Genomic DNA, 17,131 nt, shown 5'->3' on the forward strand with positions numbered 1-17,131 from the left:
TCAGGCATTTCCCAGTTGCTGCACTTTGAAAAGTTTTAAAAAAAAAAATTAACTACAATGAACTGAATTTAATATTACTTCTTTAGCCCGGTATACTCAGAATATGAGCATATGAACCAACATGAGATTTATTAGCAGGCTGACTTCCTTTCTGACTCCCTCTTCAGAGGTCAGCACGCACCCCACGCACGGAGCACCTCTCAGTTGACCACTGTGTCTGGTGCCTGCAGCGTGGACTTCAGGGACGTGTGCGCTTGGGTGATTGAGCACGTGGAGGCACAAGGTTGTAGGGGAATCATCTTTGACTACTCTTCCACACTAGTCATTAAGACAAACCCAGAGCTTGCTGGTGTGGTTGGTCTAGGTGGCCAGCTTGCTCTGAGAATCCCCTATCTCCATCTTCTGAGCTAGAATTACAGATAGGCTGCCATACCCACCAGGCATTTCACTTGGGGTACCTGGGGATTCGGTCACTTAGGTAACGCTGACCACATCCCCAGCCCCAGGAGCCCTTTTTAAAAAGATGTTTTGAGCTACAGTGTGTCTCCGTGGTAGAAGGAGTGCTTAGTATGAAGAAAACACTGGGGAAGATCCCCACCACAAAAACAAATAAGCAAATAAATAAAATACATTTAGAAAAAGTTAGGGTGGTTTTTATTCAAGAAGGACAGAGTTCATGGTCCAACAGCACCTCCAGACATGTGGGTAAGAGTCCAGGGCTAGGTAGAGCATGACAGACAGAAGCTGGCAGGACTTACAACAACTCCACCTAAAGGTGTCCACCCCCAGCCCAGCATGGGGGAGGGCTAACACTAAGCCTCTGGTTCACACCTGGGGGAAAGGTCAGTTGTCCTACCTGCCCTGCCACAGCAGCATCCTTCACACAGAGTACCCAGTAAGGAATAGGAATGGAATTACTGTGTCACCAAGGAAAAGCAGGTAACCGTGTCCCCGATCTGCTCACCTGCTTTTGCCTTGCTGCCAGTTTCCCTGAGGCCCCCATTAACCTGCCCATCCAAACTTTCCCAGTCAGACCTGCCAATTAGAATCTGCCCATCCAAGTTCACAAAATATAGACATATTACCTTCTAATCTAAGAAAGCAAAATCTTGGAAACATCTTCCAATCTATTAGTGGGGCTGATTTAAATACACAATGGTCCACATAGACAGTGCCCCCATAGACCACCTTTAACACCAATGGTGTGGGTCCTGCCAATAGAGAATATGCTGGTGCCATGGCATTAAGTCAAAAAGCCACATGCAGAATAGGATAGTGTCTAAGTCATCTAGGCCACCTCCCCTGCTCCCCGGCTATGAACTTTTAAGTGTGGCTCCTAGCTGGAGAGATCATGCAGTGCTGGGACCCTACAGCATCCCCCTAATTTCCCATTGGGCAATAGCTAATCTAGTTTATACCTAGAAAGTGGGTAAGCAGATATTCTTCCTCTTCCTCCCCTTCCTCCTTCTCTTCCTTTTCCTTTCCTTCCTCCTCTTCTTCTTCCTTCTCTTCCTCCTCTCCCTTCCCCTCCTTCTTCTCTTCCTTTTCCTTCCCCTCCTCCTCCTCCTTTTCCTCCTCCTTCTCCTTTCCAAACAAGGTCCCACTATGTAGCCTTGGCTGTCCTGGAACTCACTCTGTAGACCAGACTGACCTCAGACTCAGAGAGCCTGTCTCTGCCTCCTGAGCACTGGGATCAAGGGCATGCACCCCTACTCCAGGCTGGTGTTTTCCTTTAAAGCAGCAGCTCCAGCCCACCCCCTGACTGCCCACCCCTGCTCTATTCCAGTGCTTGCTGCCTGGAAGAGTAATGCTTGCAGACGGCACATCTGACTCCATGCCTCCCCTGCTGGGACTCTCTCTGTGTCCTAGAGTAACCTCAGACTGCTTGGCTGCCCCTGGAGTCTAGTCCTCCACATTCATCCTCTCTGACCTCATCCCCACTGCTCTCCCTGCTCCTCCTCTGACCCCAATATCCCACCTGCCAGCAAAGACAGCAAAGAGCTCTTTGGGCCCCTTCAGCTTCCATGGCCACTCCAACCACACTTCATATAGGGGCTTTTATACTTCCGTTATCCCTGAATAGATTGGTGTGTGTGTGTGTGTGTGTGTGTTGTTTAACATCCCTTCACTCTTTCAAGGCCCTAGACAAAGGTCACATTCCCTGGTTCCCCTTCAGGATGCTGACCCACCCACCGTACTTCTGTCTCCAAACTCTCAGATCACTGATCTGTTCTGTGTTTATCTGTATTCCGAACTTTAGTGCTATTTATTTATTATGTACCTGTATTCACTAGGATGTAACCTCCCACTGGAAGGATTTTATTGGGTTAATACAATGCTTATTCTTCAGAGCTTAGAGCCATGCCTGATACAGAGTGGCCTGTGCTGAGTTAATAGCGAAGCCATCTTAGCCCCTGTCTTTTTTGTTTTGTTTTGCTTTGCTTTGTTTTGTTTTAATTTATGTAGTCCAGGCTGGCCTCAAATTCATGAGGTAGTCGAGGCTAGCCTTGAACTCCTGATCCTCCACCTTCCACCTCGAGAGTGCTGAGGTTACTAAGCCCAGCTATCATTTTTCCTCTTGAAGGGATAAATGCTAACTGAACAGGAACAATGAATTCTTGAGTGTGAACATCCCAATGGTAACGGACATGACAGTTCTGTCCCTGAAGGACAAGACCAGAATGTGGTTGGCACCACCCACCCCCAGTTTCCAAATGAGTTTTGGCTCAAGTTGGCCTGGTTCTCTTCCTCACTCTGACTCACATCCCCGCTCCTCCAGAGTTCTCTGTCTCAGCAACGCCACTGTATCGGGCCTGTTCCTCAGGTTGGGAAATTCAGCCGCCTTTGAGTTCCCTGACTCTGCTCCCACTGCCAGTGGCCAGCCTGGGTTCCATGCTTTATCTTTCCTGCACACACCATCACCCACCCCAGCCCAGTGCCCTTGAACCCCGCCCCCATACACACACACACACCTTGGCTCCCTCTGCCTGAAAAACCTTTCTCCCATTTCCTGAGTTTTCCTCTTCCAAAACAGGCTTTTCAGGTTAACCTACCACACTTCCGCTTCCCTTATCCCCCAACTAAGTTGTTTTGAACCTCCGGCCCATGTGAGGAGCCCTTCGTTCCAACAAACCTCAGGCAAGACAGGTTGCTTCACCAGAGCCTCATACTCCAAAGACAAGGAAATCCTGAATTTCCCCCTGCGTCTGGAGGAGGGCTGCACTGATAAAGCTCAGAAGAAACCACAAAACCACATTGAAATGAAGCAGTGCTGATTCACTCCTAGCTCCTCCTTCTCGTTCCTCCCTTACAGGAAAAGCAGAAAAGGCTTAAGTAACAGCAGGAACAGTGGAGGTGCTGCTGCTTGTACTTGCTGAGGGTACTGCCATTATGCACCTTTCCAAGCTCTTCATGGGCATCTTCTCATCTCCCAAGACTCCTACAGCGTGACACTAGTTGCCTGCATGTGGGACCGTGGAGGGATCGCTTGGTTTCTGGTGGAGCACTGGCTAGAGATGGAAGAGACCCTGCAAGGGACGGCATACATTTCGCCACACTCCCAGACTCCAGGCTCCTGACATGCGGCTTAAAGACCTCCATTGATCTTCACCTTTCAGTCACGAAGGGCAATGCCTCTACCAGCCCCTCCCAAAAAGAGGTTTGTGTCACCTAGCACAGGTACAGGGCGTGACTACAGGCCTCAGGGCCTTGAGAGATCTCCATATTAATGAGATACCTAAAGGGCCAGAGGGCATAGCCAATTAAGCTTTCCTTCCCAGATACTCCTCCCTCCCCATTTAACTCAGTCTTTGGGGCCCCTTGTGGGGAACCATGGAGAAGGCCTTTGACTACTGAGCTGCTGCTTAATCTCCCACAAGAAGACTTCTCTACATTCCCGCTGTGAAGACCACCAACTCAAGCAAGCTAGCTGACCCAGCCAAGTGAGTGCTGTAAACCAAGAGTCTCTCACCCCACTGGGCACTGCCAGAACTTCTCCTTCTCACCCCTCTCAGCTGTGGGCCGGTCCAGCCTGTATCCTCTCAAGTCTCAGTTCTTCCGCAGCTCCCAACAGCATCTGGGAGCCCAAAGGCAGAGACCATCAATCTCCCCATCTCCCCGCTCTGGCCCAGAGACCCCCACTCAGGAGTTCTGTCCCTTACAGGACTTCAGACTGAGATCTCTCCATGCCTGGGTGGTGTCCAGCGGTTTCTCACAGCCCAGCATCTGCCTGGTGCCGCGTGGAGGGAACTCAGTCAAATTCCCACACTTCTGCCTCCCTGAGCCACATCACAGCCCAACAGCATCCACGCCCATGCTCGAGCTACTGCCCTGCACATGCACGTGCGCACGCGCGCGCGCGCGCGCGCACACACACACACACACACACACACACACACACACACGCTCATTTTGCTTTCTTTTGTTTTTGAGACAGGGTCTCAAGTAGCCCAGGCTGTCCTCAAGCTCTCTATGTAGCTGAAGATGACCTTGGACTTCCCAGTCTCCATGTCTCCTTCCCCCGAGTGCCAGGACTATAGGCATAAACTATCACACTAGGTTTCTGTGGCATTGGAGACAGAACCCAGGCCCTCAAGCATGAGGGGCAAGTGCTCTACCAACCAAGTTATGTCCCCAGGCCCTCATTTCATTGCATGGATAAGAAAACCTAAATGCAGAAAGGCTAAGATAGCCACCTAGCTGGTGTGTGGTTAAACTGGACACAAGGCCAGCAGTGGAATTATGGTATCGATTCCCGCCCACTCCATTTTCCCAGTCCTGAGAATAATTTTAACTATTTCATGACAATGTGATGTTTTAATACCAACTTGACACAAATTAGAGTCACTTAAGTAAGGAAGCCTTCACTCAGGAGCTGTCCTGACAGCCTTAGTAGTATGGAAAAAGTTGCTCCAAATGTAGGTGGCGTCTTTGTGTAGCAGTCCAGACACAAAGGACACGCCATCATTTGTCTTTTGCCTACATGGCCTTCCCTTTTGCTGCTGGGTTGATTCACCCTGTTGTTGCTGCTGCTACTGCTGCTGCTGATTCCTTCGCTGAAAGCAGAACCAACATTTTTAGTTTTCTGTCACAGACTAAGGGCCAGTAGCCCTTGGGTTCTCTACACCATTTGAGACTTCTGAGACACAGCCCTGTGGACTGACAACTACCTGGTTCTTATCCTCTCGGCCTCTCAGGAATGGGTCAACTGTTGTTACTATTTGAATGAAAGCTAATTTAGTAAGTTATTTTGATATGTGACATATGATATATGTTCATTCATTTATACATATATATACATATATATACATACATGTATATGCATATATACATGTATATGGATGTATGTATGGATACATGTACATATATGTGTGTATATGTTTGTGCGTATATGTATGTATATACACATGTGTAAGTGTATGTATATATATCTATACATATATATGTATATACACACACGTGCACACACACACACACACACACTATTGGTTCTGTTTCTCTAGGGAACCCTGACTCTACAGAATTGTATAGCAAGATGGACTTAGAATAGGAATAATACAGGGAGCTGGGTTCTGGCTCAATACAGCTATGCCTGAGAAAGTGTGAAAATGGAAGGACTGAAGAGCTGAAGCTCAAGTGTCCTTTTCCTTTAATTCCAACTATCTCATTACATCACTGCCATTCCAACTATCTCATTACATCACTGCCATCACTACTCTGTAATCTAAGCCAGTATCAGAAGTCTTCAGCTTCAACCAACTTCATATTGCTTAATAAAGAAACATGGCCCAACACTGTTCATTGATGCCTGTTATTTTCATCATCACACTAGTACTCTGACTTCCAGGATCACTTGCAGCTACGTCAATTCCCCTGCAGAATATTGATCCCATAGAAACGGATGGGACATCTACAAAACACTACTTCCAGCCAGCTGAGAATGAGTTTGCTGGTGAAAGACACCAGTTTTCATGACCTTTGCTATCACAGAAGTTAAACTGTTTTAAGCCAGCCAAATTCAAACATACTTAAGGAAAGAAAAACTTCTTTCAAACAAGGTTAAACATTGAGAAATACCCATTTCATACCAATAACAATCTGAAAAATTACATAAGTAAACCTACCTTGTAAAACGTTTCAGAAAGTATCTGAGAATGACTTTAGGGGGTATTCCTGCGCTGGTGTTCTGGTGCATCTTTAGAAATGACCTTGCACTTAACCAACCACTGAGAAAGAAAGAAGAGAGGCCACAGGAGTTAACAATAACAATGCTCATTGGTGAGTTGCTGCAGCTGTCTCCGTCAGGACGGGTTACGTGATACTTCAGACAAGGTACCACTAAGTCTTAAAGCAGTGGACATTGGACTTTGGGCTCTTAGTTTTTTATTTCATGTTGGTTCTGTTTTTCTTGTGTAACATATTCATAGTCTGTTGGCCAAGACTCAGTGTCTTCCTCACTATGGGCTAATGGGACAACGAGTGCTCACAAATTACCACAGCGATAAACAAAACAGCTTTGGAGGGTCTCAACCCAACAATTCAGTGTTCTAGCCTAAAGTGACACATGAAAGCTGTTGGCATAAGGGCCCAAGAGTTTTAACACAGGCATAGGTATGAGGTATAAGTTGTTGACTGGGGCTAGCAAAGTGATCCTTCCAGAGGACCAAGCACCCAAAGTAGCCGTTCCCACCTGTGGACCTCAACCCATTTAGGAGGGTGGAATGATCCTTTCACAGTGGTTGCATTTTAGATCTTTATGTTACAATTCATAACAGTAGCAAAATCACAGTTATGAAGTAGTAACAAAATAATTTTATAATTAGGGGTCACCACAACATGAGGAACTGTGTGTATTAAAGGACCACAGCATCAGGGAGGTTGAAAGCCACCAACTTGGAGGATGGAGGGTCAGTAATATTTGGCTAACCATACCAATAGTTACTATGTTGTGCTCTCTCTTTCTCTGTATGTGTGGGACTCTCTCTCTCTCCCTCCCTCCCTCTCTCTCTCCCTCTCCCTCTCCCCCTCCCCCTCCCACTTCCCCCCCATTTCTCTTTCTCTCTGTCTCTCCATCTCTCTCTCCCTCTCTCTCTTTCTCTCTCCCTCCGCCCTGGTTATGTGATTCATGCATGTTAGTATGAGAGTACATCTGCCCATTGCCGCTCATGCAGAAGTCAGGAGAAGGGCACTGGTGTCTTCCTCTGTCACTACCCTCCTTATTGCCTTGAGAAGAGTCCCTCGCTAAACTAGAAGCTCACTATTTTGGGTAGACTGGCTGGCTCATGAGCTCCCTTCTCTGCCACCACAAAGTTCTAGCCACATGCACTTGTGCCCGGATCTTTGCATGTATGCTAGGGATTTGAACTCAACTCCTCATGCTTGCACACCAAACACTTTTCCCCGCAGAGCCACCCCCACAGCCCTATTGGTGTATAAAGTAATGTTGTGAAGGACTCCCATTGCTATAGTGGCACACCATTTTCAAAATGCTTTCCCTAAAGAGATGGCTCCCAATTCTCCACCCATCCCCAACTACTTCTCAATAAACATTTTTGAGGAAATGAGAAAACAGATGGATGTTTGAATCCTACCAGGAGAAAAAGGAGACATTAATATTCCTATTTTTCCAAACAGGGACAGTAAGACTCAGATTACTAATCATGCTGCCCAAGAGCACAGAATTCCAAACTAGGCGGTGGAGGCACAAGCACAACTTCCCAGCACTTGGGAGGCAGAGGCTAGTGGATCTCTGTGGGTTAGAGGCCAGCCTGGTTTCCAGAGCTATTTCTAAGACAGCTAAGACTACACAAACAGACCCTGTCTTGCGGGGGGCGGGGGTAGGGAAGCACAGAATTCCAGTTTTGTTTCTTTGATTTTGAGACGTGGTCTCACATAGCTTCCTCAAACTTCTGGTGTACCCGAGGATGACCTTGAACTCTTGATCCTCCTGCCTCCACTTCTCAAGTGCTGGGATTACAGGAAGATCCCAGAATTCTTATCTGGCACATTCTCATGGCTGCGGTGGTGAGCAGGTCTGTTAGTCCCTTGACCCTCTGGCATTTGGCCCCTGGTCCTCGTGGGAGCTTCTCTGAATGGTAAACGTGTTTCCTGTTGTACAGCAAGGACATCTATGTTGGGCCCTACTTGGAAGGGATCCTGGTGGGTTGGGGAATGCTTTAGATTTCCTTTGAAAAGCAGCGAGTTGGATTCCTTATAATAAGAAGCAAATGCATAAAGACATCTAAATGAGGGCTCTGAGAGCAGGAAGTGGGGCAGCCAGCTCTGATTCTGGCTCTTCATTGCAGGAAAGGATGAATCTGGGCCATCCTTTCTTCTCCGAGTGGCTGGCACCAGTGCCAGCCTTTGCTAAGCAGTGCCTGGGTCTTGCTCTGTGTGTGGGAATGTATTCCTGATCCCACAAGGAAGGGGCGCTGAGAAGAGAGGAAACAGGCTGTGTGACCCAGAATCCTGAATGGACTGCGGAAGGGAAAACTATGCCATTGTGTTTAGTGTGAAGCCAGCCCAGAAGGTGGGAAAAGATAACTGGGACCCTGCTTTTTCTGTGTAAGTATCAACGATCAGATGGTTAAGACATGAGTCCCATGAAACACACTGCAGGCTGAGTGCCCCTCATCCAAAATGGGTGGACTCCAGTATGCTTCAGCATTTGGAAATACTTGCATACATTCAATGAGGTCTTTGGAGTGAGACTAAAGACTAAGAACGAGTTCACACTCTGCTGTGTACATAGCCTAAAGATAATTGTAGACAGTATTTTTTTTTGGGGGGGGGGGACACACCTGTGTTTTGTCTGGGACCTCTTACCTATAAAATTTCCCACCTACAGTTTTTTGTTAGCACTTAAAAAGGTGTAGATTTTAAAGTAGTTCTGGGTTTTAGATTTCCAGGGTTACTCAACTTGTGTTCATAAGTTTTGATTCTGACCTTAATAGTAGGTAGGTGGGTAGATACTTATTTTGTCTCTGGATCTTGAATTTATTATCCGCAAAAGTGAGGCTGACACTCTATTATTCAATAGTAAATGCAGGAGACGGGAGATGAAGAGATGGCTCGGCAGTTAAAAGAACTAACTGTTCTTCCAGATGACCCCAGCACCCACATGGCAGCATACTGTCTGTAACTCCAGTTCTAGGGGATCTGATGCCCTCTTCTGGCCTTCTCAGGCACAAGGTACACACACGGTCCATAAATATACATGCAGGCAAAACACCAATAAATATAAACAATTTTAAATAATTTTTAGTGTAGGGCTGGAGAGATGGCTCAGTGGTTAAGAGCATTGGCTGCTCTCCCAGAAAAACCTGAGTTCAATTCCCAGCACTCACAGGCCAGCTCACAACTGTCTTTAACTTCAGTTCCAGGGAACCTGACATCCTCTTCTGGCTTGTCCACATGTGTGGTGCACAGACATACATGCAAGCAAAGAATACACCCAGACACATAAGAATTAAATAAATAAATAAATAAAATGTGTGTGGTATATGTGTGTTGTGCATAGTGTATGCTGTGTATGTGCTGTATGTTATGTGTGTGTTATAAATATGATGTGTGTGTGATATGTGTTTATATGCAGTGTATGTGTATGGTGTTTGGTATATGCGTGTGTGTGGTATATGTATATATGCATGTATGTGTGTGTGTGTGTGGTATGTGTGGTGTGTATATATGTGTTTATGTGTTTGTGTGTATGTGTGTGTTTTGTAGGTGTGCACATACAAGCCAGTGTATTCAGCCCCTGTCTGGCTTCTAATATGAGTAGAGGAGATTCTAACTCAGATCATTACAGTTGTAGAGCAAGCACTGTTGTGTGATTCTTCTCCCAGTGAGACACACACACACACGTACACACACCACAGACAAGTGTCATATACAATGTAAATTTTAAATGAAAGAATATGGGAACCATCTAAAGTAATAAAATAGAACCTAGAGGGTGAAAAGGCAACCACAGACTGAGACAAGCAGATAGAAATGTTTTCCTCCATCTCTGGTCCAGTGTCAGGGTGTGTGCACTGTCTCTGCCGTCCTGAGCTGCTGCTGTCTGAGCTTATCCTGTACCTCTTAGACCTGAGCGGTCACATGAGCACCTGTAGTGCTTGTGACAACCCAGACTGCTGGTCTTACCCCAGAAAGGCTGACTCTGCAGAGAAGCCTTCGAGCCCACATCACCAGCAACCCTTCAGTAACAAGTGGCTCAGTATCGACTAGCACGGATACGAAGACGGTATCTCGCTCTGCTTTCGGTATCCCTGGACAATCGGTATTTATAGCCCTGGCCTGTGCCACCCATGGATCCTACATTACTGGGTGGCTGCTCATGCCATTGCTCAAACTCTTAACAGTTTTAAGAATGTATGAAGTTAAAAATGAGATTAGGAAATGTTAGGTCGATAATTTAAGGGAATATGACTCTGTGAACCTCACACTGTTTTGTTTTGTTCGTTTTGTTCACATTTTGCTGGAGTCAGAATTGGAAATTTTCGTATGAATCTACACCACTTTCTAGAGCTTGAGAATCACTGAAACGGATGATTTTTAATAAATAAAAGCAGCTTGTGTGGGCTGTCAAGATGGCTCAGTAGAGTGATGTGCTTGCTGCCAAGTCTGAGGGCCTGAGTTCAACTCTGGAACCACACGGCAAAAAGAAAAATAACTCCTGCAAGCTGCCCTCTGACTGACACACAAGTCAGGACACACATACTCCAACATAATACACACACATACATACATACATACATACATACATACATATTAAAGTGTCATGAAAACGCTTTTAAAAATCAACTTTTTCACCAGACAGTGGTGGCACACGCCTTTAATCCCAGCACTTGGGAGGCAGAGGCAGGCGGATTTCTGAGTTTGAGGCCAGCCTGGTCTACACAGTGAGTTCCAGGACAGCCAGGGCTACACAGAGAAACCCTGTCTCGAAAAAAAAACAAGAAAAAGAAAAAAAAAAGAAAAAACTCAACTTTTTTAAAAGGCCCATTTCTCAGCCTCTTCCTAACTCATCCACAAAACTGAAGATACTGCATAAAGTACCCCTGACAACAGCACTCTCTAGATCAGTGGTCCTCACCCTTCCGAAGGCTGCGACACTTTAATACAGCTCCTCACGATGTGGTGACACCCAACTATAAAATCATTTTGTTGCTCCCTCACAACTGTGATTTTGCTACTGTTATGAGTCATCATGTAAATAAATACCTGACGTGCAGGACATCTATTATACAACCCCGCCCCAAAGGGGCTGTGACCTACCGGTTAAGATCTAGAAATAACAGAAGCCAATGGCCTTTTCTCAGGAAGGTGAGACTGACAACCCTCCCCTTCACCCACACATCTTTTAACATGATAACAGCAGAGACTGCATTTCAACCTCATCACCTGATCAGGAAAAATGTATCCACCCCGAGATAGAACGGGCCGCTCCGAGAGTAGAGGTACAGCGGGTTCTCAGGCACTCTGGCTTTCCATTCGAGCACATTATCTATAACAGATGTGTGAAAAGGCAATGTCTTTTAGTTTAGCTGAAGGAAACTAGCAGACTTCACTTTGAGAAAAAGCAAGAGGCATACTTTCAATGTCTGTTTGCACTGGGACAACTGTAAGATCAACGTCAAGGGTTAACTTACAGTGGGGATGAGGGTGGTGCCCGAGACTCCTCTCTCAGGCTGTGTGCTTCTTTGTACTCTTACGATGCCCACAGTCCTCTGAGACTCTCACAGAGCTGGGCCAGGTGCCCATCACCTCACAGGCTCCCTGTAACTATCCTCAGTGCCTGGCGTCTAATTCTGATTCACTTGCTTTGTCCTCCACTGAGAAGTGACCTTGGTTACTGAGTGGCAGACATTGAATCATGGATGAGAGATTTCAAGGAGTAGCAATGACCAATGGTCCAGAAATGGTGACTTACTATGGATGCTCAGCATTTGGTTATACTTGCCTACTCTACGGGGTGGGGAGGGGAGGTTACTTTCTGTCTTCCTTAGTTAATGGAGGGAGCACACAGTGGGCAAACATCATTGTGACCCTGATTTCTACCTAGGGGACCATTACTGAAAAGAGCCCCTGATTGCATCCCTGGGAACCTTGGTATCCGAGGTCACATGCCATGGCAAATCTCAGCATGTCTCTAGAACAGAAGGAAGGCTGGCTGTTCATGAGAAAGCTGTCAGGCTTCTATCCCGTGGCCTACCACTAGCCCACATAGAAGGAGATCTCTTTCCCATGGATGCTGGAGAGGAAGTCCATCTGCTACCCATACCCAAAGATAGCCAAGCGGTCATCTGACTGGTGTGTCCCGAGATAATCCAGAGGAGACTCAGGACTCGGATCCCGTTCAGTGTCCGGCATGTGCCTCCCGGCAGCTCTGGGGTGAAGATGGCTGGCAAGTTCTTCTGCCAAGAAAAGCACTGCAGAACTCCATCCACAGCTCCTAGAAACCCTGAATGAGAGTGAAGCCATTATCAGCCCTCATGAAAGCCAGCCCCATCCACACAATACCTTAAAGTGAACCAAAACTCATGCAGCGATCTTGGTCTCCCGCTCAAAACCTGGACTGCTCTTCTTAGGTTTCCACAGTTCCCTCAAGATCTATTCCTGGCCTCTCATACTTGGCCTTTGAACTTTGACTTTCCCTACCAGTGTTGACCTGACATTGGTGCGCCACAACACCTTGTATGGCCCAAGTTCAGGCACCAGGGAGGCCAATCCCTGACCCCAGGTATTCTTCACAGAGGTCAAGAAAAAGCAAAATATCTGCAACACCAGTGGATCCAGAAAACTGGCGTTTCACTTGAAAACAGCATCCCAGTGCTGTCTCGAGGACTCACGCTTTCTTCTGATATCTCCAGCACTCTTTCTCCCACCTTTACTCCCTTGTATTGCCTCTTAAAATAGCAAGACAGGTTTACTCAACAGGAAGCTACACTAAAACATACAAGAGTTATTGAGAGTCTAAAGAATCAGGAATCCAAATGCCCAGTTGGACTCCAGCCTTCTAAAAGGTACATCAGTCTTACATGGCTTTGATTTCCAGCCTAACGTCAAAGTGGGAAGGGAAAAAAAAATCAATGCATACATCTTGATTTGTACTTCCTAACATCCAGGGGCATACTTTGTCTCTGATACTATTAAATACAAAAGAAAAAAATTGCCATAGCAACCAAACACAGACCAGCTATTTTGAGACCACAGTAAATAGTATCCACAGCCAATAAAATGCATACAGATCAGAAGAAATCTCAGTGTGGCAGAGGAGCGTAAAGGTTGACATTAATGCCTGACACCTTATACACATATCGGCTTTAAGTGTGAGATAGGTCCCAAGCATGGGCCTCTGTGGTTCAGCCTGACATTGCTGAAAGCAATGGAGATGTGATGCCTGTCACTTCACTGCAGTACACCAGAAGCCTCTGGAACATAACTGGGCCTGCTGCTTGCTTAGTAAGGTCAGGGCCTCCCATCAAAAGATCTTGGCACAGCCTCACTTCTTCTCACCTCCCACTTGAACACAGAGACTGAGGCAAAGAAGCAAGCACATACTACTGCATCCCATTCCATCAGCTTATCCCGTACTGTCTCTTATTTTACACATGTGGGAGTTGAGGTTCATTTGACTCCTATCTCTACCATGATGAACTTGAACCTGTCTACAGGGCAGCCAGGTGCAGAGACAGATCTACAAACCCATCACAAGAGGTCACTGGAGGCTTCTGGAACCTGGGCAAGCCCAGCATTTCTGTACTCAGAATGTGATGGGGATAGAATATATCCAACAGAGAGGGCTATGTAGATACTGAAGGGCAGCAGGGGCTGACCCAGGCCATCGGCAGGCGATCTGCATCCCAGTCTACATAGGAACTGGTCCCCAGAACTCTAAGCCTGCCGAGTGCTCCTCAGAGTATCTCTGTCTTTGACTGAGTTTTTGATGTTGGCGTTTTAAGTTACTGTCAATGCTGATTCTGTGTAAAATTCAAATAAGAGCAGAGAAAACTCATTGCTATGCTCTCCACATGGGACATAATCCTTGAAGCTACTTAATTACATATTCATATTTACCCTGCCAACTCCCTGAGATATTTAATTTTTTTAAAGTCCCCCTTTCGAGTAAGAAAAGACAAATTTAAAGACCTGAGGAGAATTTATTACTCCATGTGGATGAAAGGCATTTGCATGAACAGGCAATGTTTGAATGGTGCGCAGATGACAGGTAGTTAGGTAAGTAGACAGTAGATAGATAGGTAAGTAATAGATACAGATAAACAGATGATAATATCAATCTGTTTTTCCCTTCTATATAGACAGGTGGAAATGAAGCTAATATTTTTCCTTTTTTCTTTTCTCTTCTTTTCTTTTCGACACACTACGTAGCCCTAGCTGGCTTCAAAACCACAGAAAATTCTTCTGCCTCTGCCTCTGCCTCTGCCTCTTAAATTTTGAGATCAAAGCGTGTGTCACCCTGACCCTTGAAACTAATATTCTTAATTTTTTCACCAAAGCATAGCACAGTGGGCCCTGCTGGGATCCTCGGTTTGCAATGTTGGGTTGAGTTCTCTATTTTCAACTCAGATATCCTGATTAGCGTTGCTTGCACATCTGCCCCACCACTGGCTTTAGAGTTGTATATGTATCTATAGTACTAAAAATAGCCACGATCATAGAATGTATTCCTAGGACGGTAATGACAGTGAACCCCTTAACTCTCTACAGACCTAGGCTTTGGTCAGCACAAAAACACACTAGATAATTGTACCCAACATAAAGCATCATTGTCAGTGCCTGCGCCTTGTGCGGCACCCTGATGGTAAACAAAGACTGAACTGTACACGGTGGCAATCTAGCCTCTGCTGACATTTAGAAGCTGCTGGGCACTTGCTAGAATCCAAACTGGAGGAATTATTTTCCAACCCCACACCTCTCCAAGTCACTTCTCTGGGGAGGTCTTAGTTTCAAATGCTTACTTTTTCCTCTGCTCGGGGGTCCTGGAGGAGGGAGCTGAAGTTGGCAACTGGCCCTGCTTCTTTGTTTGTTGCTCTCCACAGTTCGCAAAGGCAGACTCTCACAACTGGTGGGAGGAGTCCCATGTACAGATGATGTCCTGAGGCCTAAGCCCCAGTCCCTGGCCACCATGTAAATAGTTCCAGTCACTGGGAAGACAAGGCCTAGCAAGGTGATGAACCTGCAGAAAGAAGACACCTGGCCAGGTCTTCACATAACACAAACGATACAGAGAAAATGACCCTGTGACAAACAAAACAATCAACTGGGACATGGACGTGTCCCTGTAACCACAGCATGCTGGAGGCCAAATCAGGAGGTTCCTGGGTTCAAGGATAGCTGACATCCATAGAAACACCCTGTCTCAAAAAGAAAAACCTGGGGCTGGAGAGATGGCTCAGTGGTTAAGAGCACTGACTGCTCTTCCAGAGGCCCTGAGTTCAATTCCCAGCAACCACATGGTGGCTCATAACCATCTATAATGGGATCTGATGCCCTCTTCTGGTGCGTCTGGAGACAGTGACAGTCTACTCATATACTTTAAATAAATAAATAAGAAAAATATAACAAGAAAAACACCTAAAATTTACATGGGAAATACTCAATAGGAGAGGAAGAGATTGTTCACGGGCTAAGAGTGCTTACCATTCTTATGGAGGGAGGAGCCAGGTTTGGTTTTCCCAGCATGCACCATGCATGGCTCTGAACCTCCTGTCACTCCAGTTCCAGGTGACCTAATCTAACTAACACCCTCTCCTGACTTCCATAAGCACCTGCACACATGCTGCACACATAATCTCATACAGGTGCACACACACACACAAATTTAAAAATAGATCTTAAAAAATTCCAAGAAAAAAAGTAACAAGGGGAAATCACAAAGGAAGAGATTAATGAATTTCATTCACTATCAGCTTAGAAAATTATCATAGGCATCACATCTTAGCATTTGGCTAAGAGGGAGTGAAAATTACTATAAACAAGTAAACAAACAAAAATGCGAAAACACTGAGAAAAAGCATTTGTAGCAGTAAGTCTAAGGGCGAATAGCCCATATAAAGATGATGAGCTTTAAAAAAAAAACAGCAAGAAAACCTCAACATATGCGTGTGCACACAGAGGCACATGTGCACGTGCACATATGCTCTCGAGACCACATGTGCACACACATACAAACACACAAGGGAATAGAAATTATATAAAAGAAAAATACAAGCAACAGATAAATTCAGGAGAAAAGGAATGCTCCTCACCAGTTTTGTTTTTTTTTTAAGATGTAATTTAAACAAACGTATTCACCTATCGCATTTGGGTGGTATCCATAATGATGGTTTTTGATAGTGGTGAGGGGACAACCAAGCCTGTATGGACGTCCCCGCTAGAGGACGAAAGGCCTCCGATATCAAGACCTAGAACTACATGTCTATTTAACTTGTGCCAAGAAGCGATGAAAATTCCAAAAGGCAAAGGGAGGAACATCAGTGTGGTAGGCAGGAGAGAGGCCCTGCTTCCAACCGGAGAAAAGAATTTTCAGCTCAGGGATAGCTGAGATGGATACACGTGCTGGTGGCCCTGGATCCCACTCAAGTTTGACCAGTGTGTCTTCCCTGGACGATTTCACATTTCCTTATTTAATGGTGACCTCCCTCCAAATTCCCTGGGCTGGCTGCTTATGAACAATAGAACTTGATTTCTTATCATTCTGAAGAGTCCCCCAAAGTCAGGTCACCAGCAGTATTTGGGTTTAGAAAGGACCGGTTTTCTAGTTGTTAGCACCTTCTGGTTGACCTGGCATGGTAGAAGGAAGGGCTGAGGAACCACCCCTGGGTGTCTTTAGGAGGACACTAATCTTATTTGTAAGGGTGGTGCATCATGGCCGGGTCACCTACTCAAGGCCACACCTGATCCCATCATGTTCAGGTTTCAATGTAGGACGATTGGGGAGACACAAACACTCAGATCACTGAACTTTGAGGCCAGACAGCACTGGCCATTCATTATCCAATGAATTAAATTCAACACTAAACAGGGAGAGACGGTGATGACTCTGACATATTGCCCAGCTGGACACACAGACACCCATACTTACAGACACACGGAAGCAAACGTGTCC

The 17,131-nt window shown here is 46.0% G+C and overlaps 1 protein-coding gene across 1 annotated transcript in view; it reads right to left on the reverse strand.

The window, feature by feature from the left end:
- Positions 1-17,131, reverse strand: part of LOC114626707 (O-acyltransferase like protein) — a 48,400-nt gene that overhangs the window by 12,712 nt on the left and 18,557 nt on the right. Inside the window, exons 4-8 of the mRNA XM_028774190.1 lie at positions 16,318-16,396; positions 14,982-15,226; positions 12,284-12,463; positions 11,404-11,506; positions 6,123-6,224 (exon numbers count right to left, since the gene is read on the reverse strand). Coding sequence (XP_028630023.1) covers positions 6,123-6,224; positions 11,404-11,506; positions 12,284-12,463; positions 14,982-15,226; positions 16,318-16,396 — 709 coding nt within the window. The remainder of the gene's footprint in view (positions 1-6,122; positions 6,225-11,403; positions 11,507-12,283; positions 12,464-14,981; positions 15,227-16,317; positions 16,397-17,131) is intronic.

Source organism: Grammomys surdaster, unplaced genomic scaffold (genome assembly GCF_004785775.1).
Source record: "Grammomys surdaster isolate TR1022 unplaced genomic scaffold, NIH_TR_1.0 239, whole genome shotgun sequence".
In the NCBI taxonomy this organism is placed as follows: Eukaryota; Metazoa; Chordata; class Mammalia; order Rodentia; family Muridae; genus Grammomys; species Grammomys surdaster.